Source organism: Anguilla anguilla, chromosome 2, assembly GCF_013347855.1.
Source record: "Anguilla anguilla isolate fAngAng1 chromosome 2, fAngAng1.pri, whole genome shotgun sequence".
NCBI classification, from domain to species: Eukaryota; Metazoa; Chordata; class Actinopteri; order Anguilliformes; family Anguillidae; genus Anguilla; species Anguilla anguilla.
Window position 1 is genome coordinate 13,228,592 of NC_049202.1, and position 24,002 is coordinate 13,252,593.

The 24,002-nt window shown below is 46.3% G+C and overlaps 1 protein-coding gene across 8 annotated transcripts in view; it reads right to left on the bottom strand.

Annotated features, from left to right (window-relative positions):
- The window catches only part of ryr2a (ryanodine receptor 2a (cardiac)), a 162,603-nt gene that overhangs the window by 49,609 nt on the left and 88,992 nt on the right, over positions 1 to 24,002 (bottom strand). For all 8 annotated transcript variants that reach the window (XR_004763988.1, XM_035404659.1, XM_035404655.1 and 5 more), the window contains 25 exons: positions 23,703 to 23,944; positions 21,595 to 21,787; positions 20,262 to 20,478; positions 20,076 to 20,180; positions 17,636 to 17,739; positions 15,276 to 15,359; positions 14,595 to 14,754; positions 13,596 to 13,743; positions 12,334 to 12,542; positions 11,702 to 11,876; positions 10,804 to 11,012; positions 10,125 to 10,468; positions 9,581 to 9,698; positions 8,531 to 8,691; positions 8,103 to 8,262; positions 7,709 to 7,795; positions 6,401 to 6,627; positions 5,236 to 6,040; positions 4,409 to 4,609; positions 4,203 to 4,308; positions 3,523 to 3,666; positions 2,712 to 2,985; positions 2,106 to 2,220; positions 1,655 to 1,787; positions 816 to 919 (listed from right to left, as the gene is read on the bottom strand). Coding sequence is in view for 7 of the 8 variants with exons in the window: in XM_035404659.1 (XP_035260550.1) it covers positions 816 to 919; positions 1,655 to 1,787; positions 2,106 to 2,220; positions 2,712 to 2,985; positions 3,523 to 3,666; positions 4,203 to 4,308; positions 4,409 to 4,609; positions 5,236 to 6,040; positions 6,401 to 6,627; positions 7,709 to 7,795; positions 8,103 to 8,262; positions 8,531 to 8,691; positions 9,581 to 9,698; positions 10,125 to 10,468; positions 10,804 to 11,012; positions 11,702 to 11,876; positions 12,334 to 12,542; positions 13,596 to 13,743; positions 14,595 to 14,754; positions 15,276 to 15,359; positions 17,636 to 17,739; positions 20,076 to 20,180; positions 20,262 to 20,478; positions 21,595 to 21,787; positions 23,703 to 23,944 (4,825 nt within the window). In the remaining variant the exon portion in view is untranslated. The remainder of the gene's footprint in view (positions 1 to 815; positions 920 to 1,654; positions 1,788 to 2,105; positions 2,221 to 2,711; positions 2,986 to 3,522; positions 3,667 to 4,202; positions 4,309 to 4,408; positions 4,610 to 5,235; positions 6,041 to 6,400; positions 6,628 to 7,708; positions 7,796 to 8,102; positions 8,263 to 8,530; positions 8,692 to 9,580; positions 9,699 to 10,124; positions 10,469 to 10,803; positions 11,013 to 11,701; positions 11,877 to 12,333; positions 12,543 to 13,595; positions 13,744 to 14,594; positions 14,755 to 15,275; positions 15,360 to 17,635; positions 17,740 to 20,075; positions 20,181 to 20,261; positions 20,479 to 21,594; positions 21,788 to 23,702; positions 23,945 to 24,002) is intronic.

Here is a 24,002-nt window from a genome sequence, read left to right on the forward strand (position 1 = left end):
AGCAGTTCCAGCCCCCGGCGTAGTGTCATCCGCTTTTGGTTGAAGCTGACTGGGGTGGACTGAAGCGGATAAGGGCCGGTAAATTTGGCATCCTTGCTGATGAGATAGGCAGTGGCCTGAGGTCAGTGTTTTAGAAATAGCGGGGCTAAGGGTTAAGTATAACTGATAAAAATCACGAAGTGGAGAGGCAGGAGTCTTATCTACTTGGGTCATCTAATTGGACGCATCTCCTGCCACTCATCAATCCTGACCCAATGAGCCACTGACGTATGATCTTATCATATTGCATTCATGGTGTCATATCGTAGTGGCCCAATTTGTTCATACTTCCAAAAATACTGTATAATCCAATAATCCCAATATTAAAAACAAGAGACTACATCTTCAATCAGAATAATTTATCTGAGTATAATATATTGTACTGCAGGACTTTTATATATAATGTAGTTTATACCAAGCTATATATATACTTCTGTGGTTTATATGGCAGCTGTTTGATAGTAATGGGGCAGCACAGAAATACCATAGAATTCCGATGATAAATTACAATCAGTTTGACCTCAATATTTTCATGCCTGATTATGGAGACCAAGAGGAAGGAAAGAAGACCTCTGTGGATGACAACGATAAATCCCAGCCCACCACACACACACACACACACACCTCCTTTTCGTTTGCGCTCCAATAAAAAACTTTGACACAGAACACAGCATCAGCGCAGCGTTCTGGGAGATTCACTTTGTTTAAGGCTAATAATAGAGAGATACATCTCCCCTCAACAAAAGTGGCCTGAAAAGAAGTTTCTCCTGGCTTACTTTCTCCAGGTCTGGCTCTCGGAGGGCCAGAGCCAGCTCATTGTTATCCATCACAGACGCGGCGGCCACGTCCAGGGGAGTGGAACCCCTCATGGAGGGGGACGCTGGGGAAAAGAGAAAAAGAGCGCAGAAAAACAGCTGAGAATTAGGCCGGGGACTGCGGCAGGGGGAACACCGGCCTCTGGGACGGGGGGACGGGGAGCCGGCGTCGAAACGCTGGTGAGTCGCAGCGCTCTCGGGGGGATCACACCTAATTGGGCTTAAGGTCTTTCTGCTGGAATAATTCCACCTGACAACAGGGAATATGCACGTCACACAGATGCACTATGTGCTGATAAAGAGATTGAGTGCGCTCAATAACAGATCTGAATGCATGTCATAAAGTACACCCTGTTACAATCTGACAACATGGAATAGCCTATGTACGTCACACACATACGCTACTTGTTAATAAAGAGACCAATAACAAGTGGCATGAATATATTAAGCAGTCCCTGTTTAATTTGAGAGAAAATAGGCTTGTCTATAATACCTAGCATGCAGTAATTGGGATTAAGGATAAGATTATTACTTTATAATAAATACCTCTCACAGCATCAAGGGAATCTGTGTGTCATAAACTAAATCTAAATGCAAATGCAAAAGCACACACTGTTATCAATTTAAAAAAATGTATTCATCAGTAAAAAGTGTAACACTCCATACAATGACAGAAGATAGGGTTTCAACCTTGCATATGAGACCATCAATAACCAAAAAAGTTCATTTGGAGTACCTACTAACGTAATATTATCCATCAATAAACTAAATAATTTTAATGTTTAAAGAAAAGGTCTTACCGAGGCCGACACTGCTGTTTTCCAGCAGGTAACTGAGGTGATCGAACATGGCTTTTTGGTTTTGTCTACTGATGCGACAGAAGTAGCAAAGAAAACGACAGCAGTTGGCCACCATCTTAGGAAATGTGATTTCCTTAACAAAAGTAACAAAAAAGTCAACACTATTATTGGTTACATTAGATTATTTCCATTCAGATATCAAAGAAAGGAGAAAGAACAAAATTCACACATATGACAATCAAGTAGAAACTGCTCAATATAGTTCACAACAGACTGAAATGGTTTAGCAACAGTTCAGTTCACTTTGCCTACTGCAGGCCATGTCATATCGATCCATTTAAAAGAGGTTATCTATGAAACGCAGTTAGTAGCCTCCAATTAATTACACATACAACAACAAGATTTAACAGCATTATCTGGCATACGGAGTAATTCTTGAGGAGCTGGTTACCTTTGATTCTCCTCCGCCCAGAACATTCACCATCACCTCCATGACAGTCTCATGCATGCCCAGAGCCCGCATCAAGTTTGGGTGCTGGTAGAAAACTTTATTGTTCATAATGTCTCTATAGAGGGACAAAAAAAATAAGAGCAGGTTCAAGACATCAGCCATGCAGCTATGATAAAAAAAAATGCATAGGATTATTTTAATACTGTGATGAGGTCAAGCTGAGCCTTTCTCAATTAAAGCCAGAGAATTTAGTGGGATTATAGAGGTCTGTGCCCTGTTTCCAAACTTTTAAAGATAACCACTAATTATATATTAGTGGCTGATGGACTGGTGTTGAGTAAGGGGCTGCTTGGTATTGGGAGGGCGAGAATGGGATTTGTTCAGCTCAGATTCCAGCACTGAGAAGCAGGTTTGTGTGTAGCACTGAGGGACCGTGAGTTTGTGAGTCATGTGTAACAGTATTACTCATAGAAAGCTGTGGCACAGCGTGTAATTGTGATACTCTGGATCAGAATGTCCTGTAGTTCAACGCCTGTAGTAGTGATACGCTGGCTCATATTATCCTGTGGTAAAGCACGACTAGCCGTCGCGGGGTCCTCTACTGACCCCAGGCCTCGGATCATCAGCTTCTCCTCCTCCCGGCCCATGCGCACGCTCAGCAGGGAGCGGATCTGGCCCAGGGAGGCCAGCAGGTTTATGGTGTCCTCCACGGACACGGAGTTGATGGTGTAGGTCTTGGGCAGGGCACGGACCTGGCCCCCGATGCCGTCGTACTGCCGGTGCAGCAGGACGAACATGGCCCGGACCAGCTCCGGGTCCTCGATCACGGACTCCTGGGCCCAGCGCACCATGGTCTCGGAGATCAGGTGCTGCAGAGTGGCTGGGGGAGGGGCAAGCCATGGGGGAGAGAGAGGAGAGGGGAGCACAGTCAGTGAAGAGAATGCAAATACACAAAAACCAGAAATCGGTTGTTATTTCTATTAGCTTTTCCTAACCTTGTTTTATTTATTACTGTATTTTTTAAATTGCTGTTTGTAAACCACATACAGTACTATACAGTATATCGTTTTACAGGGTTTTACGAAAGCATTATGAAAATTAAAATCTTAATATTCTCATATGTAGGCAGAAGCATAGTGTTACTGTATGTCAGAAAATTACTTTGGGAAATGCTTGACTTGACTTGTCTAGTAGGAGGAAGACTGAGACGAACAATGGGTATTGGCAATATGTACAGTGTTACGTCATGCCAATGAAGCCATTTGAATTTGAATTTGAATTTATTGGCATTTATTGAGAGGTGAAGGCCAAGCAGAGGGAGAGATCAAAATAGGCCTGATCAGAGAGGATCAGCCAACAGATTAATCACTGATGATGACTAAGACCACACAGTGTTTGAAAAGAACACTCCACTCACAGGGCTTCTTCGACTTTTTTTTCTTTGGCAAGTCAGCCATTTTCTTCTTTAAGTAGGCCACTTTCTCGACGAGGGACAGAAGACGACCTCTGATGGTGAAATCCCCATCTGCTTCATTGGCCTTGTCATCATCAATCTCAATTCCTGAACGGGGTTGATGGAAGAAAAACATTGAGACAAGGCCAAAATGCTCTGTGTGACAATCTCTCAGTGATGCAGTTTTGCAGTTAGTTGACAATTAAAGCACTCAAAACTATAGGTACTGCAAAGTAGACACTGCAAGCACTCTACTGAAAGTAGATATCCTGTTAGCCTTCACTCACAAGGAATCTCAAAACTGGTAGGAGCGGTTGACATTTTAGACTAAAAGCTGCAAATTGGTGAATCAAGTTACTTAGTGCTCAGTTGAACCGTAAACCTGCTGGATTATGTACATTCCATCCAGGTACAGGATTAGAACCAACAGCAATAGAAGAACCTGTAGTAGTCCTGAAACCTGGCCCTGGAGAGTCTGCTGGTTTCAGTGTTACTCAAAAATGTATCAATTGAGCAGTTGATTACACAGCTAACACACCTTACCTTAGTCTGTGGTTCTCTAGAACCAGGTCTGAGGATCAGTGGCTTATACCGAGAAGTGAAAGACTAAAAAGAACAGACTAAACCCAGGAGTCCAGGCCTACCACAGTGGGTCATCAAGTCCTCATGGAAGTCCAGAAGCTGTTCTCTGATATCCTCTGGACACGGGCAGTCCTGCTTCTCATCCTTAAAGTTCAGCAGCATGTTGATCTGTTGGAAGAGGGCAGGGACAAGGTGAGGCATGGGAAACTAGCCAAAGGCGTGCCCCTCCCCAGAGACCCCCAAAGCCACGCGGGACAGAACTGCCAACCTGCTCCTGTGGTGGCGATCGAAACTCTTTGGTCTTCCTAGCGGTCAGCGCGGCAGACATGTTGAGCGCCTGCATCACCTCGTTGTAGCGGAAGCGCTGGTTGTCCTGGAGGTTGGCCACAAAGTCGTCGGAGAAGGCCACCACCGCCTCTATCCTGTGCCTTACCTGACAGTCGCACAGGTACTGAAGCAGATGACACATCTGCAAGGAACAGAGAGATAGGAAAGCTCAGGCTGGGGTGTAACTATGAGGCCTAAAGCCACCAGTGAGGCACCCACGGGTGTGAATGCTGCAGTTAATATTCATTAACCACTTCCCAAAACCCCAGACACACAAAAGCCCATTAAAACTGAGAACCATACCATTAAACGATCATTCTTACCAAAGGCACTGAAATGTAAATGACTTGCCACAGTTAAATATCTGAAGTGAATACATCATAGTATGTGACTTTCTGCTAATGTTCCTTGAGCACTGCAAATCGTCACTTTTCAACTAGCCGCCCAATTAGCACAGAGGTGGCCTCAAGGAGGTCTGAATGGCTCCAAGATGGAACACTGCACAGTGGTTGGGGGGGCGCGGGTGGAAGAAATATGCTGCTTTGTACTATGAGGGGAGAAATGACCTTGCATTAAACAGCAGCCACATCTTTTTCCAGATGTGATGTGTCCTCATGTACCTGTAGAGGGTAAGAAATGTGACCGTTTCCCACAAATCTCACCTCCATTGGGTGGCCGGTTGAAAGCTAACGGAAATAATAGCATGCATTTATTTCTGGATACGGATACAGGTGTAAAAATAAAAAGCCAGAAGACGCTGAGTCTCACTTGCAGCTTGACCGGCTCTGGGAGCTTCATCTGGAGCAGTCCCTCTTTGGGGACGTTCCCCGCCCTCCCTCCATCCTCTGCCCCCGCTCCCTCTATCCGGAGCTCGCCCTTGAAGCCGTTGCCGTCGGGCGTGTCGGCCCGCTCGCGGCCTGAGTCCTCGGAGAAGACGCTGGGCTCGATGAGCTGCAGGATGTTCTTGAGGTCGCCATTGTGGAAGACACCCATGATGAGCAGGGTGTAGAACAGCTTTATGAGGGGCACGAACAGGAACTCGGTGCTGCCCCCTATGGGGTCCCGCACGTGCAGGCTGCCCTCCCGCACGGCCTCCGTCAGCATCTCGATGGTCTTGGTCTTCAGGATGTCCAGCGGGAACTCGGGGCTGTACTGGAAGAAGTCGCCGCCCACGCTGACAAAGCTGGGCGAGGAGAAGTGCATCCTGGGCCGGAGGGAGGTGCTGAGGCCGATGCCCGGGAGCCCGTGCTTCTTCTTCTCGTCGGGGAAGAGCGTGATGCTCTTGGTCTCGTCAGTCATGGGCACGATGTACTCGTTGTTCATCATGAGGCGGGCGGTGGCGTAGGTGCTGAGGTGGATGTCGATGAGCAGGTCGTAGTAGCCCGTCCTCAGCAGGCCCGGCATGTACTTGTTCTCGATGGCGTAGAGCAGCTGGGCCTCGTCCACGTGGCTGCAGAGGGCGTGCGCCACCCGGTTGTTGCCCAGGGCGCAGACGGCCGAGTACAGCCTCAGGGTGTGGAAGTGAAACTTCAGCAGGTCTGTCTGTTCTGTCAGCTCCAGGATATCCACTGACCTATAGGGTAATATAGAGAAAGCTTCTCATACACAGGTATATACATGCTACATAAGTTACACACAGCTAACACATGTCACATAGACTAAACTCTTATAGAGTTACACACACAAGCACATATTACGAATAGAATAATCTCTCATGCCACTTACTGGTACTCTAGTGCATTTTTTTCTCCCATGTTTGATACTAGAGTCATTTAAATTCTAAACTGACATCCTGGGTCAGTTTTTGGCTAACATTACAGAGCATTTCTGCAAATGCTTATAAAAGCAGGGGACGTTTGCTCCATTGGGAAGTCTGCTTCTTCAGAACTAATTTGTAGTATTTTGCTGAATGGGAGGGGGTGTGACCTCTGACCTGTTCTCCTCGGGGATGTGCAGGGACATGAACTGCAGAGGCTCGCAGCAGTGCACCAGCCAGCCGTGGCGGTCGTTAATGCGGGACGTCTCCACCTTGGGGAAGTGGTTGGGCACCCGGCTCCACAGGACGGGCGTGAGGAACTGGACGTGCAGCCGGGGCGGGCACTGGGGCATGGGGTTCTTTTGCTCGCTCTTGAACAGGCCCGCTGACAGGGGCATCACGTTCTGACAAAGGGATAAACAAACGGCAATCATGAACCAGACTGACCAGCATTGCCTTCTCACTGCATTTACATCATCTTTAAAACTATTCAGCAAAGCCCATCCCAGGATTTCTACACTGTAAAAACCAAATATAAACCTTAACATGTATTTGTCTTACACTGTGACTTAAAATCTTATTTTTATTACTTTTTTGCTAAATAAAACAAAAATATTGCCAATGAGGCTTGACTCATTTCAACATTTGCCAATGGGGTAAGGAAATTTCACTTGTCAAGCAAACAGTATCTTAAAATAGATAATATTTTCTACTTAAGAAAAAAATAAGATTACAAGTCTCATTACAAGACTAAAACACTTGTTCCGACAGCCTTTTTTGCAGTGTAATTGTTATATGCGATAATACAGACGAGGATTGAATTGAACCAGAGAAACAAAAACAGAAGATGGCATCTCAAGCGCATGACACAGACCCCACGCTGTTTGCGGGAGAACAGTTCAGTTAAAGTCAAATGTTCATACAGGATGATTCACCGCCTCAGCCAGCTTCACGCTGAGCGACCAAACGTCACAGATGCCCTCGATAAAGTAATAAGAACTCTAGACCTTGGAACATTGCCTTCTGAAACCCCGAGTAACACAGGGCCTATATCTACCCACAAAGAGCCAGGGGAGGCCCTGCTGACCAAATGGCTTTTCAACATTAGAAATATCTAACACAACAAAAAAAAACCACATGCTGGCCTTTGCAGGACGTTAGCCTTTTTCTGTTAATCACTTTTTATACCATCAGTCCCCAGAAGAATCCTATTCCAATGCTGGGATGTAAGGAAGGTAGAAAGAGTCAGGACTAAGTGGTGGAGTCTCACAGTTAGGAGCTCTATATAATTGAAACCTTGTGCTGAAACTCAGTATCATTTGGAGAGCTATATTTTGGCATGAGAGGCTTGTCACAATGCCGAGGTGCAGGAGAATATGGCTGACAGGCCAGGACCCTCGAGACCACGAGATGCCGGCATTTCCACGCACAGCGTTTTGAGCGGCTCTATTTGCGGCGGGTCTTTTGTCACGTCGACATGGTTACCTTTATCCGTCCCAGTTCGAACTGAAACACGTTGGGGCTGGTGGCCTGAGCGAAAACCGCAGGGAACAGCTTGGTGCTGGGCTCAACCTGAGAGGAGGAACACAGAGCTATAAATACACCAGCGCTGGAGCTAAAGGTACACAGCGCACAGGTAAGCCAAAAACAAATCTGATTCATAGAGAAGCCGTGCCACATTTCACACAAAAATAGCCCACTTATGACCCCCAAATAAATACTGTGTATGTACTGTACCAGCTCCTGTTTTCCAAGTGAGTAATCTCATGGCCTGCTCGATGGTATGGCCACAGCTCATATAGATTCCTTCATGAAAACTCTTACTTTGACACAAACTCAAGAGTATGAAAACTGGCTGGGGCCAGTTTAGATCTTTTACCTGGTAGTAGGTGCTGAGCTCCTTGCCATTGGCGGTGAAGGTCAGCAGCCCATTGGCGGTGTCCACCAGACAGCCAATCTCCAGCCCGTTGTTGTTGCGGCTCTGTCCTGGGCTGGTGCTCTCTCCGGCCCACACCATGTAGCAGTTACTTCGCTTGATGCTGCCATTGGAACAGAGGTGGGAAAGCGCAAAGTAATGATGGGATGGCAGTTTCAGACTTGCAGTCAAATCTGTGTCTTCTCCCCCAGTATATCCAACCACAATACCCATAATGCCCTTTACCAGTCTCTTCATGTTCTTTGTGAAATCAACACGCTAGAGAGCATCCAGAAATGGTCCTGGCAGGGCATTTGGGGTAATGTGCAAGAGAAGGATCTTGTGGGATTCCAGACTTTGCTCTGAACAGCACAGGGCAAATTTAGACTCACCTCTCGTGCACCTTGCCCTTCTCGTCGCCCAGGGTGACGGTCACAGTGCGCACCTTCTCCAGGTCGAAGGCCGTGTCATATTGGTGGAAATCTGAGGTTACCCAGCCCACCCACACACTGGAGGGCTCCTGGCCAGGGAAGATCCTCACAGAATAATAGTACTGAGGACACAGGAACAATCAGATATGTGTCAACACTAATAAAACAGTAAAAAGACTTCTACATCTTTGACATAGCAGGGGTGGTCAATCACTTTCCATGTTGAATTTTTTACGTTTGTCACAGCACATCCTGAGTGAATAAAAACTAGAAAAACAATGTGGGAAAACTATTAAATTATTCCCTGGCCCCTTAACAGATTTGTTAACTCAAAATAATTGGATACAAAAATTGAACAAGAACAGCACATTAAGACACTAAACCCAAACAGGCAGAAATGAAATGGGGCTACTCAGGTCCCACAAGGGTAATTGGAGGGATCTGGTTCTCATTTACGCCTCCAAAAATTGAAAGACTAATTCAGCGAGAAATAGCAGCTGCTTACTCAAACTACTAAAACCATACACTTTAATCTATCAGATTGAATGCTTTTGAAGTGCTTTTATAGATTCCTACATTGTAAGTTTAGCCCACAAGCAGAAGTGGAATGGTTTTATGCACGTGATTTGAAGGACCTGGTAGGCACCACAGCTAGTGTTTTTGGCCTACTGTAATTTGAGCATAAAGTTAAGACAAAAATGTCAAAATAAGCAAAGATCAGAGATAGTCATATTATTACATTCACACTGTTTAAATTCTGTTACTTTAGGGGCCAGATAATGGAGTAAGCAAAGTCTCTACAATTTCCCAAAATTTAAATGAAAGGTTCCATTTTGTCTTGCAAGACTGAAGCTTAATGAATCTCAAAATGGGTGGAATCACATACTGTATATTCTACCAGTGACAGGACTAGGCCAATCACAATGCTTCAGTAGGAAGCGGAGGGTAATTTGATTCGTTCATGTAGGTGAGGTTCATGAAGCCGTGTTCCCCTACCGCTATGCCCCTTACCGTGGACGTCTGCATCAGGTACTCATAGTCGTCCCTCTCGTCAGCCAGCACTTCCTCTGACAGGCGAGCTGACGAGTGGCTGGTGCTGAAGTCAGGCTTACTCCGCTTCAGCATGAACCTGGAACACAAGACACTGTTGCAGAGGGCATGGTCTTCACCTGTCACTCATCAGGGTGATATGGACACATAATTAGAGGGACCACCAAGACTGAACACCATAGAGTGTTCCTTAAAAAATTGTCCACAGTTCACTTGACAATTAAAATCTAACAGTATCTTTAAAGGGTGTTTTTCCTATAAAATGCTTCACACTGAACAGCAAGTTAAGCATGTATGTTCCTAGCAAACACACACAAAGTCAGTGGTCCTTCAGTGACACACTTTAAAATTACAAACACTTTTACTGGGTTTTACATTCTCATGAAATCATAATACATGCCCTTTAATCACATGAAAATTGTTCCCTGCCTGGTCAGTCAATGCATTTTGGATTTTGCCATCTCCAAATAACAAGTATGATAGTAAAGCCAATTGGCATCAAAACCTTTGTTTGAGTTTGGAAGGCTTCTCTTGGTTGTAGTCCTTGTGGTTGTTAAACTCATCCTTGTCTTTCTCTGGGCCGTTGGAACCCAAGTGTCCATGAGCCGTTTTCATGAGGACCTCAAAGTCTGAGACCGTCTCAAAATCCTCCAGTTCCTTCTTTGGTGAGAAGAAGCTGCCGTTGGATGGCAGAGTGCCCCCCGGCGATTTGGAGAAACACTCCGCGCACTCAATGGGCATGCTCAAGCGGTAGAACGCGATGTCGGTGTTACTGTTCTGAGACCCGAATGACCTCTGCATGACCTTCAGACACGGCGAGCTCTCAACGGTTCCATCGATCCTCATAACCTTTTCAGGACAGGCGAAACAGAAACAGCTGCATCATTGTTAGTGCAGGCAGGTGCTTGTTTTGGCACAAAAAGGGTACTTGCTCCAAGCCAAACAGAAACAAATTGAGAATTTATGTCTTCATTCAAAGTGAAATGGGGTACAGGGCAGGTTCAAAGTGAAATGATACAAAGAGAGACTTAACCTGTATTTAGCCCAAATGGAGATTTTAGTAGTTTGGAGGGACTGTGTTGAATTGTGGCAGAATTCTGGGAGGCTGGGGGTGGGGGGGGGGGTGAGCTCATAAGTTGTACAACAATGTGAACTGGGGCAGCATTTAGGAGGGGGACACTCACCTCAATGTGCTCGTGGTTTGGTGGGACAGGGATGTACTGGGGCAGCCTCTTGCTCAGCCACATGGTCAGGTCGCGGTTCATGTTGACCGCGAAGGGCTCGTAGCCTTCCTGCAGGCCGCAGATGGTGAAGTACTTGAGAGTGCTGACGTCCTTTCCGAAATTCATCCTGCCCATCTGACTCACGCCCAGGCTGCACACCGGGATGAATCCTACGGGAGAGGGGCGAGGACGCGCCGATAAGGGCCCAAATAAAACCCAAAAGAGGGTTTTTAAAGAACAAACCATACAGCAGCTCAAGTTCACTGATTACATCCGCGAGGAGATGACTGAATGCAGGTACCAGCTCCAACCGGCGCATGGCTGCGGCAGTATCTATCACGGCCAGTAGGTGGCATTAGTGTAAAAAAATGCTTCATCTTCAAATGCTTGTCATGACAGATCACCTGCTATGACATTACCAGATAAGTGAACTTACTGGTAAACATAAGCCACTGTATTCATCTGTTAGGAGGGATGCATTCACCTACAAACATCACGGTTATTGGAAAGCCCCTCTCCTTCTGTGTAACGGGACAGTGATCCCAGTTTTGCTCCATCAGCAGGCTGACTCTCAGGCATGTGCTAGTCTTCTTACAGTCATTAAGCAAACACAGGTGCCGATTCATTCACTTGTACTGCACCGTATGCTCAGGAACCCCAGAGGAGGCATATTCATGATTAGTCTCTTTAGTTATTAAATTGCACATTTATACACAAGCTGCAAAAATGCTATCCTTATAAGTTAGCGGTTAATGGAAGTGAGGTGGGTCAAGTCAAATGGGAATTTTTAAAGAATATGTAAGGAAGAGAGTTTCGGCAGGGAGACTTAAGTGGGTTGGGGGGTGGGGCAGCCACTGACCTTCCCAAACCTCAAAGTCCTTGAAGGCCAGCTCAGAGCCCGAGTCGTCGAGGAGCACCTCCCCGTTGAGGGTGAACATCATGGTGTGCTCGTTCATGTCCACCATGCAGCCCACCACATCGCCCAGCTGCCAGGACCGGCCGAAGTGCTCGTTTCCCTGGTGCCAGCGCTGCGCCTGGAACCCGGAGCCCGCCGTCACCGAACGCTGCTGCCACGCCCCACGCAGCCGTCCACCCCCCCAACAACTACCCCCAACTTCATAACTCTCAACTGCTCGCACACTCTCTCTGAATAACAGGAGGTGGGCGAGCACTGTAATTACACAGAGGACTGTAGTGCAATAAGGGCTGTAATTCAGGCAGTCAGCATTCAACGTATTTGCAGCCCCTTCATTGGGCTGTCCACACAAGCACATCAGAAAGCTACAGATATTTTAACTTCAGCTTAAGGTTTAGCTAAAGAGGTTTACTGTAGTTAAAGATTCACATATAAACGTAGATAAAATGATAGATATTTATAATGTAGCTAAAGATCTTTCCCGCTAGCTAAAAGTGCAGCAGCCGAGGTTATAGTGCTGTTTAAAGCTACGGCTATTGATTTTTATTTTTACTGTTCGAACGCTGTTCACTTACCTTGAAGCCATCGAACACAAAAGCCTGCTCGTCGGATCCCAGCTCCTGGTCAGGCAGACAGCCAGGCCGAGCCCATCCCACCCTCATCTCCCCCGCCGTCACCACCTCGAACTCAAAGTACCACTTTCCAGCGTTCACGCTATACGGCTTCTCCGCGCGGAAGACCCGGAACCTCTCGGCCAGCAGGTTGCTCATGTCGGACCGCGCGGCTGAAGAACAGGGAGGGTGGGATTGATGAATAGGAGGAGGAGGTGAAAGAAGAACCGTGTGAAACAAGCCTAGCTTCAGCTGCCAGCATTACAGGGCCACAGGTGTGAAACCACCGCCACCGATCACTGCTCTGTTATGGACATAAGCCTGTTATGGACATAAGTCAGTTACAGTATGAACGTGAGTCATATCCTTATCTCTTGTTTCTCTAACAGTAGCCTCAGGTGGTCACCATGTGGTGCCTCATTGTTTAGCCTAGGTACTGTACATATAGGTGAAGAGAATGTTGTGGGAGGGGCCACGGAATCGTACTACATGTCCTGCACTTAACTAGTGACAGCTGTGCTTACAAAATGCGCTATGCAAATGAACAACCCTAAAGGTAAACCCTTTGTACACTAAATTCATTCATAACGGGCAGAAAGCCAGAGTTTAGGTAATCCTTGATCCATCTGAGCCACCTCACATTTCTGATCCTTATTACATCAGCAATGTTCAGTGCTGACAGGACTGTACAACAGTGATAGTGAAGGAACATGAAGCACTGGGGAGTGTTGGCTCAGTCATCTGAAAGCAGGTGTAGGGAGTTCAAGGAGGGGGTTTACTGTGGTCCACCAGGTACCCGTATCAGAGGACGACAGCAGGGCGAAGTGGGGTCCACTGTAATCAGCCCGTCTTTGTGTTAGACTTATCAGTGCTGAATCAATTAATTTCTTCCTATTGGGAGGCCTCCTGCATGTAATCCAAGGGAATCAGATAAACACGAGTCCCAGCTCCCTGCTGTAGCAGCAGCAAAAGGCAAGAGGCCGTGATAAAGCAGTAAATTCCTTCATGCAGCAAGAGAGAGGGAAAAAAAATTGCCGCCCGTATGAAATAGAGCCCATTGTAAAAACGAACGGAAGCAGAGAGGGGAAATTTCTACATCAGGGTTACTGGCAGGGTTTTTATTGATCCTGTCTTAAAATGGCGGGATAGACTCCCCTGTGGCTCTTCCTCTGAACGCTAATGCGGCGGTGCGGAGGGAAGGCGTGGGAGCCGTCTCAGAGACGTACCGTGATCTTGGTCGGGGGCCTCCAGATTGTACCCGTACCCCAGCAGGGTGCGCACAGCCTCCCTCAGGCTGTCCTTGTTGGACTTTTTGGTCCTCTCGTCCAGCAGGGCGTAGGGAACGAGGCGAGGGTTCCTCCTGTTCTTCACATCCTACACAGAGGAAGAGTGCAGAGGCGGAAGGCAGTTAGCACGTCCTGGCATCCTGGGTGTCAGTAGGCAGCCTTTGTGAAACGAGATTAGCCACGGTGGCAGCGTGAGGTAGAAGTGATGCTGATTGTTGCCTGTGTGCATCCCACGATGTGGGACGCTGTTACTTCCTCGTGCAAGATGCTAAAACCTGAACAAATTCGGTACGTGACCATCTGGAAAAACAGATAATATGTAAATTGTAAACTACTTCGCAAGTTTGCCCTGAATAAGATTGCCCGCTCAGCAAATCTGAACAAACGCTTCCGCGTTCTCCAGAACAGGGGTGCGCTGGAGATAGTTTCCTTTTATTCTGTGAGTCTGTGAATGTGCTTTAATGACAGCAGCAGAGTTCTCTGTACTGCAGTGTCATAAGGGTTTTCTTGATGCCTGGTCTATTTTGAGTTTCTTTTATTTTTTATTTTTTTCACCAGTTTTATGAACACCTTCCGTAGATAACGAGAGACCGATTTATCCTTCTGCTCGGTTTCCATTCACCTGCTCTCTAATTAACACATTTTGGACTTTGAGTTAATTATCTGCAGAGGCAGCGTGATGCCTGAGCCTGCTCCACTTCCAGCCCTGGGAGAGAGGGGTAGAGCCAGGCACTAGGAGCACACCTCTCCTCCCAGCTCTGCAACCACACATCCCATCATCCTGGACAGCTTCTCCCCGCAGCCAGCACATTAAAAATGCAGGGGCCGATACATTTTTCATGACCTCCATCCTGCTGTTTTGGCGACCTCTCACCAACCTCACCCCCGCCCCGCCCCGCCCTGCCCGGTCCGCCCGCCACCGTCCGCGGCCAAGTTTACCTGCTGGATGCCGTACGTCCAGCCCTGTCGGATCCTGTCCCTGGCCCACACGTTGTGGGCATTCTCCGCCAGCTTGTCCACCATGGCCTCCTGCGTGGACGCCAGCTTGATGTGGCTCAGGTCCATGGGGGCGGGCTTGTATCCACTCGACAGCTCATACCTGCAAGCCCCGTCGCAAGTTTAGACACGCCATACTGCAAGGCGCTCGTCTTTAACTGGAGGTAAAATCTATGGAGGACTAGTCCCAAATCAAAAAAATATGACCATCCATAGTAATATGAATAGCCGGAGTATAGGAAAGGTTTATTTTGGATGTATACTATACAAATGCATTGGACATATGACAAAATATATTGAGGTCTTTAGGAATGAAAAAATGCAAAACATATGGCAAAAGTGGCAATAAGTCCTGAATATTTCAATATTTGCATGGCATTTATGCTTATATTTTTCTGAGCTACATTCAGGAGATCATCTCATCTCAAAATAAAAAAGGCCCTCTTTCTCAGTCCGGTAATAATCACATTCATAGATTACTGTGTAAACTAGACAGAACAACATTCTGACAGTTGCTCTATCTCAAGGATACAAACAGCACAAAGACTGGCTCGTCATTTCACTGGAAGGGGGTTTTAATTCCTAAAATCTCCCCGAGATGTTTGTCTAACAGGCGGAACTCACTTGGGGGACAGCTTCAGATTCTTCACCTTCTCTTCGGCATGCTCATCGGCCACACCCACGTGACAGCCCAGGGCCAGGAGAGTCCTTCAGGGAGGAAGGAAACGAACCAAGACAGACATCCTAAAATGGCTTTCAACAGAACACTGTCCGCACCTGCTCAGGCTGCCGTAGCGTGCCACTGCATGGGTTCGCTGTGGCTCCTAAACCTCGGTCGGGACTCCCCACTGGGTAATGAGATAGGGCCGAGGCGAGTCACAAGAGTCCTGTGATACTCACATTACACCCGTGTGAAAGCCCTAGCACTGTAATTCACGCTTAACAGTCTGAACACTACACAGGGTGTTACAGTATTGTGACATATACAGTTCTTTATTAGTTCCATATTTTGCCTGTCAAATGACAGCATTTTCTTAAGGCTAAAAGCCTGTGGGTTCTCAAAAAACACACAGGCTTTTTGTGCTTTTTCTTTCTTTTTCCCCTCCTTTCTGTAATGGATACTGGTTTGCATAAGTGATATGATGAAGACCACAGAAAAACATAATAAAACTTTTGTATAAAATATATATATATATATATATATATATATATATATATATATGGGCTTATTCAGTGGATCCTTTGCTGAGAAAGTCTAGTGAACCCCTGACTAATGAATAAGGGCTGCGATGGCACCTATCGCAGGACGATAGGAGTGGAGCGGAACGAGAGCAAGTGAGAAGGGAGAGGAGCCATTTGCTTGCTTTACACCTGAGCCATCTTCCATCAAATCCAGTAATTTAGAGTCAATCAACTACCATGTCTGGCCTTAAAAGTTCACAGGAAACCCATCGAGCCATATGTCCATTAGCGAAATCCCTCCCATGACATCAATCAGGTCGTTGGCACTGACTTTGGTAGCAGGCACTTGCAGTAGAAGCCAAGCCTCACATTTTTCTGATGTGAGAAAAAGGCTCTCTCACATGCACATCTTCAGGGCAGAATCTGAATTGGATATTCAAAACCTACGATATGACCTTTGACTGGTAAGACTGTATTCAAAATGTAATGGCGGTCCACTAGGATGTATACAGTAAAATTGATTTGTGATCCTTTTCACAACTCTTAGGGGGTGGGGGAAGGGTTTAATGACTGAGAATCAATATATGCAAAAAAACCACAACAAAATTCCAATGCTTCTCCAGCACGTCTATGCATCTGTCTATCACACGCTCCATTAAAATGTGAGGGATTTAATTACAGGAGAGACCTGATTCATGTCTGAGCCTCAGATACAGGTCACAAACACATTTTTGCATTTATATAGTGCTCCACATCTCATCCTGGTGTCTCATGCCGGTAAGCCCATTCCTGGTATTATGGAATTCATTAAAACTAAAAAAGTTGTCCCCAGAGGTTTCAAATTGCTCCTGAAATTGTGTACCTGGATGTAGGTGAAATTTGAGTTTTCAGAAAGCGACACTACCTATTGAGACAAGGGTTAGCAGTGTAGTGCAGGGGCAGTAGTGTTGTGTAATGGTCTGGGAAAGGTTTGGGCATGTAACTTAAAGGTTCTGCATTAGATTCCCAGTACGGATGCTGCCATTGTACTCTTGAGCAAGATATTCAACTTGAATTGCTTGGGTAAAAATATCCACATTTATAAATCCATTTTATGTAAAAATGCAATTTGTGTAAGTCAATCTTGATAAGAGTGTCTGCTAAATGCTGCAAACTAATGAAAATGTAAGAGCCTTTTCAATCAAATGGCTTGCAATTGTTCAACCCACAAAGAAAAATCAATTCTGTAATAGATGTTTTTACATAAATCCAGTTCATCCCATTTCAGACACTGTATCTTCCTTTGCAATCATCAGTGCACATGCTCCCCACAGACTACTGAAAGTCTGTTCAGTTTGTTCAATACAACACTAACATCTTTAATCTAAAAATTAATCTTGCAATTAAACACCATGTCATTTCATTTTTAATCACACACGTGCTATGCAAGCCCTAGCGTTAAGCAGCAAATCACCTACATTGTATAATTAGCGATTCCATACTTCTATTAGATTTAAAATGAACAGGCCTTTGCAGGAGATAACATCTCTAATTATTAATAAAGTCATGATTTCAGAGATGGACCTCTAAAAGCAGTTAAAAATACATCATACATCCATTTTCTAAACCACTTACTCCTGGTCAGGGTCGCAGGGGGTGGAGCCCTATCCCAGTAGACCTTGGGTGAAAGGCATACACTCTGGACAGACGCCAATCCATCGCAGGGCCCACACACCATTCACACACGTTCACAACCCAAGGCGAATTTAGACTCTCCAATTAACGCAACCTGGAGGAAACCAGAGCACCTGGAGGAAACTTACTTCAAGGTTTCCAGAGACATCTGGAGGTTGTAACTGCGCTCTTGTTCCGGAAGCTTGGAGAACTCAACCAGGCAGGGGTGTTGTCTCTTGTTGTCATCTCGTACCTGAGGAACAAGTAAAGATGTCAGATTATTTATTTTCTTAAGGCCTTTTTTGCATGCAATAATTCATTTTCTCTATACTTATTGCAGTCTACAATATACAGTATCGGGTAGTTTGCAGAGTACTGCACCACTCTTCAGCCTTGCCTTAAACATGTACTCAGAAATGGTTGTGCTCAAATAGTAGGCACAGCAATCTCACTGAAAAAGTGAAAATTGATTACTCAAGCAAACGTGAGAGTGACAAGTGTTGGGGAGCTCTGTGTGACTGGAGGACAAGGCTTAATTAGCAATGCGGCAGCGTGCCTCCCCAGAGCACAAAGCACAAGGGCACCCCTACGAGCGTGGAGGAGCAGAGTCCCCAGGGAAGGACGGAATGAGAAATATGCCCATAAATTAGGCTCTCAGGACTCTCTGTTCTGTGTGTGCGCGTGTGTGTAGGTGAGCATGTGCGTGTGTGTGAGCATGGGCTTGTGTGTGTGTGTGTGTGTGTGTGTGTGTGTGTGTGTGAGTGTGCATGCGTGCTCGTGTGAATGCGTACATATGGGAGGAGGGCAGACAAAGTAGGAGCACACTGAAATTAAATTCTACCTGACAAGCCTTGTCATTTTGTAAAAGCGAACGAGAGCATGAAATATGGAAGTTCACGCAATAATCACATTACCAGATTGTTACCCACAAATTGATTATATGCAGTACTGCATAGGCTACTCAGTTCAAGTAGAACACAACCACTTTTGTTTTTTGAGTTTTTTTCCTTCAGCCTATAGAAGCTGTTGTTAATGAACAGAAATTGAATTGGTGATAATGGGTATATACTGTTACTGCATAATTGCAACGATCATAACACTGCTGTTAGATATTCAGTTCAGAAAGAAACCATCATTTGCTTGAGTCTAATTAATTGATTCAAATCAGTAATAATCAACTGTCTAATTATACACAAAGCATTTCGCTTTATGTGGAAAGGAGCCAGTAAATCGTCCAGTTCCCAGTTTTAAAATCCAGTTTGAGTCTCTCCCCGCAGGTCCAGCACTCCGTCCCGCTGCACACGGCCGGCCATCTTTATCAGCCCATTGATTACATTCCCGTCACTGAAATCGCCCAGGGAGCGCGTGTCGGATTTCATTCAGCGCTACACGGGAACATGCCAGGAGCCGCACTCCTACGCTAATGACGCAGTGGCTGTAGCGAAGCCCTGCCAGAACAGACTGCGTGCCATTCTCGCCCAGCCTCTCTCCACCATTTTAAAAGACGAATTCTGGTGCGCAAGTCAGAGCTCTTTGGAGCAGCCGTGTGAGGCAGCGCGGGGTCTCAGCCTTTATCAAGCCGAGCCTGGATTCAATCAGCGTTCTTCCTGAAGCTTGACTCTCCACAATTAAATGCTTCACAACAACAAATTGTTTTGCGAACTCACCAAATGTGCCTGAGAAGAAAAAGTAAATTCTTAACCTATTCTTTACTTATGTCAATGTTTAAGGTTACATTTTTCTCCAAGCCCTGCTCGCCATTGGCAGACTGGTCTACTGGCCTAACACACAGCCTTTGGCCCACAGATACCAATTTAAATGTCTCCTGGCTGATAATATAGGCAAGACCACTCTGCCCCTCCAGCTCTTCTATAACCCTGATTCTGGCCTGGTGCACCAACCCTGTCACCCTGCCAACCATTTCATTGGCTAAAGGTGATGGCGCAGACCCAATGCAAATCCCGCCTCCTGCCCTACTGCTCTGTCAACAGCACAGCTCCAGCATGTCCATCATCATGCCCTCCTATGCTCCTGCTCCCTCTGGCCATCCGCTGCTGATTGGCTGGCTACACCCAGCCCGCCTGCTGCTTCTCAGCCTGAAAATTCAAAACATGCTGCCTGGTGCTTTCAGAGCGGCTCAAGACCTGCTGTTTCTTCCATTTTCTTTCTTCTTCAGGGAACACCTATCTCCTCCCCCCAAAAAAGGCCATTCCAACAGTAGTTTTCCGCTACTGAAAATACTGCTTGTTGAACATGCTATAGCAGGTGAATGTTTAGCTTGCCTATCTGCTATTGTATATTATGAGCAGCCATTACAAAATCTATTTGTATTATATACTATATATATATATATATATATATATATATATATATATATATATAATATTCATCTACAATTTCATTTTAGCTGTTTGGTATGGTGATGTGATGGCTGAAGTAGCCTGGCCATACTAATCCCCATTACAAGGCCTTATGCCAAACAGCAACTAACATAATGTAAGGAGCAGACCTGATGCAAGAACAGAGACTGTATTCCCTAGGAAAGTGTAAGGAATTAGCAGCCTAAGTAGCCCGTAAGTAAGTACTCACAGTCCCATACGTCCAGCCAAGTTCAATCTTATTCATGACCCAGAGCTCGTGGATGTTTTCAGCCAACTTCTCCCGGATCCGCTCCAAATGAGGGGGCAGAACGATCTAACAAACAAGACAGACGACACCAGAGTCAGGGCCTGCCCTGGGACGGGATCTCCGAGAGGGACTAAGAAGGGGTCGTACCTGGCTGGTGTCCACAGGAGTCGGGGTGAAGGCAGCTTGCGTGAGGGTCACGGTTGGGCCCAGAAGGTCACGCGTCCCACCGTGGTCCTGCTTGTACTCCTGGCTGTGTTCCACCCGCAGCTTCTCACGGGGTAACACCGCCTCGAAACAAGGGGCGTATCCCGGGGGCGGGAGAAACTTGAACTCTCCGTGCCGCCCTCCCAACAGGAAACGCACTCTGTGAGGAGGAAGTGGATGGTGAGGCGGTTATAGTCATCTCTGCTCTGCATTTGGACAGGCTGTGAGACAGTGTGCCTGAATACAGCTGTTTTATGTGAAACTGTGAGTGTGAATTTCTGGCTCCTGGCCTGGCTTTGCTTTGTGGAAAGCAGTACACAGTACAGACCAAAAATCAGACCGGAATTCCCCTAATTGTAAATGCATTCAAATTCAGAGAAACATCTGCTTAAAGCAAAAAAGAACATTGGCAACCATGTTTCCCTTCTCTATCTGGTAATTCCTTGTGATTAAGTTTTTGCCAAAGGTTATTATCTGTTGTCTATCATTTGAAATTAAATTTATTGACCAAAAAAATCTCTGTGTGAAACCAATTAACTCCCCACTGTTATTTACTCTAGCCATTTTAAATACTTCCTCTCTGATTCTCCTTGAATCTTCCGTAAGCAGTCAGCTTGTGTCTGTACAACTCGCACATCCTTGTTTGGTGAATCTTGTGCAAAGGTGCTTTTCGCATCCCTGCAACTGGCAAAGATTGTCTGGCAATTCAATTACTTGTGGGAAGTGATGTATGGCTGCAGACAAAGTGGGCGTTCCTTGAACGCGATCCACAAACTCGACACCGAATCTGCCGTCGTCTAAGAGCCTCGGCCCTCTGATCGTCCGCGGCACTTCCGCAATCCGATTAGCCTCCCTTTGATAGATCAGCCATACAACAAAACCAACCGGCCGACCGATGCCCCACCTCTCAATGGGGCTTCACAATGCGGCTGTTATCGGACAGTACCTTTCCCCGGTCAGCAGTATGGGTGAAAGCAGAGTAATACGAAATCAATGGTAAAACAATTAACCTACAGCTTCAGGGAACCGGCGTAATTGCATTATGACAAAGTATACCCCATTCATGGCAGTTTGTCTGCTCTCGCGCTAAATTTTTTTTCAGCGAGATATTAATAATTGAACAATTATTGGACAAGAATTGAGCGCGTGATTAAGTACCGAGGCCTAATGGCCAAGGCCGAAAAGGCTCGTCGAGGAGCCAGAAAACGCTAATGGAGGCCGGAGCGTTTACGAGGCCCGATAAACAGCGGGCGAAAGAGAAAAGAAAAACACTCACTTCACCCCCGCCGAGAAGCTGGTGACGGGGAAGAAGAGGCCGTCGGCGTTGAAGTTCTCGAACATGCCCTGGACGGGCTGGCCGTTGATGCGGAAGGAGATGCTGGGGGCGCTGAGGTCCAGGCAGCAGCTGACCACGTCGTCGGCTCGGAGGAGGTGCTGGTTGGGCGAGCTCACCGTGCGCGCGATGCAGCCTGTACGCAGAAGGGGGGGGAAATACGACCTCATTTCCCGCCGCGCGCCGCGATGCGGCTTCACCCGGAGATCACCTCGAACGGCCGCGGGCAGCGATGAAGACGCACTGGGCGTCGACCGCACCTCCTAAAGCAGCCGCCAGGCCTGGTTTATGCCGATTGCGCGTTGTTTGCTTTGGTGGAAAATGAAAGCCCGATAATATATGTCTCGGGAACCGAGCCAAGAGAGGGATTTATCTCCTTGTTGCTCCTGAAGCAGAAATATCAATATCCTCCACACTAGGAAGGAAAATATACTGTACCTCACACTATTTTCATGGCTCTCCTACCCAGCCCTGGTTTATACAAGGGAATTTAGAATGAGCAACAGTCTTGTCATCAGCATTGCTTCCCAACATACATTTTATTACATGATTCAAATGTCCACAAGCTTTTAGACTTCATTAAACTGTAATAATTGTCATTGACAACAGGCTACATACAGTACATTCATATAGCTACAGTATACTGGCTGGAATGACTCCCTCCTCCATGAACATGCTACACAGGTGAACTAAATCAGGTGATCCATTATAAAAAATTGATTGCATTTGGAAATTTTCACCTTGCCAACAGCTTTGACGTGTATCTTGAGTACATTTAGCAAACTTCCTGATTTATTTTGAAAGACGCCTTCAGTGTCTCTGCCAATATTTCTATTCTTGTTTACTGAGAAAATTAAAATGATTGTTGATGAATAATAATTGTGCGGATAGTCCATGTTTACTGGTCTCCTCACTGCCAGAATTTTAAAAAGAAGCAGCACGCAGCTTCTGGGACTTCAGTGAACATACAGCACAAGCGTGCTTCAATGTATGTTGCCATCTACCGTTCTCCCAGCTATGCAATCACATATGTGGAATCTATATGAATAAATACTGTCTTGTACTGTCCCTTAGTAACATTATTTGACATGTTGGCCACGAAACCCCAATGCTTATAAGCATTTTAGGTGGGCTGCAAGTGTTGTGTTCTGGCACACGGCCAAGCTCTCTTCCTCCAGCGAGGTTGCGCGATTGACTTTTACACACTCCTCCCCTCGCGCAGCATGCGCGCTCGGAGCGGGAACGCACCCCGGCGTGCGGCTGAAGAAAGCAACGCTCTGGAGTCGCGAATGTTTCCTTAATAAGACGCACGGTGACGCGTCTGACAGGCCTGCAGAACCCGTGACCTTTACACGCTCTAACGCATCGCTGACGCCGGATTCCCTACAGATAATAAACACCAAACAAACTGAAACAATTCCACAGCAATACAGCACAAAACAGGCACTGAGAAAGTGAGCATTTTCATGTACACATTAAAAGCTCACCGCTCCTAACCTCTGAAAATTGTATATAGTACATTGAATTTCAGCATTCAGCAGACACTCCAATCCAAAAATTTACACAGATTACATTGTTCCCCACATACAATCTATTTATACAGCAAGATTTTTTACTGAAGCACTTTAGGATAAGTACCTTGATCAAGAGTGTTCCACCTGACAATCAAATCCAGCATCTTTGAGTGGCAAACCCAGTCACCTCATCATTATACTACACTGCCAGGGGAAGACCACTGTAAACCAAGTTTGTTACTGAAACATTATTTATATTGTTTGCTGTCCTATGATTGTACGTTAATCCAATATTAGTAAAGCATTGTACTAAAATACAAAAAATTTACACCTCCATACCAGAGGCAGCAGAGAGATTTGCAGTGGGCTGCACTGGTTGATAAGCGATTCGTGAAGCAGTCATATCTATGACTCAGAGTGGCATTCACTTCTATTTGCAGCCTAAACAATCTTAGTGTTCGGTCATAATGGCCTGAAAATAGAAGAATACCCTCAATCACACCTGCTGGAGAGGCACAGGCCAGGCCCCTTTCTTACCTGACCAGAGGTGAAGCCCGTCAAAGCTGTAGGAGTAGAGGTCGTCGCCGACGCCGTTGCCCCCCCAGCCCTCTCCGCCGCCGGGGTAGGGGGAGTACCCGTCGGTGGTGGCCCAGCCCACGCGCAGGTGGGTCGCCTCGGCCGTGACGAAGGTCTCCACCTGGTCCACGATCAGCTCGTAGTACCACTTTTTGTACTGGGCGGAGCCTTCGCTGATGCCCAGGAAGATGTTTGGCCGCATGCTTTTCCAAGATCAGGAAGAGAACGCGATTTGTCATTTGTACACAAGCGAGACCAAAA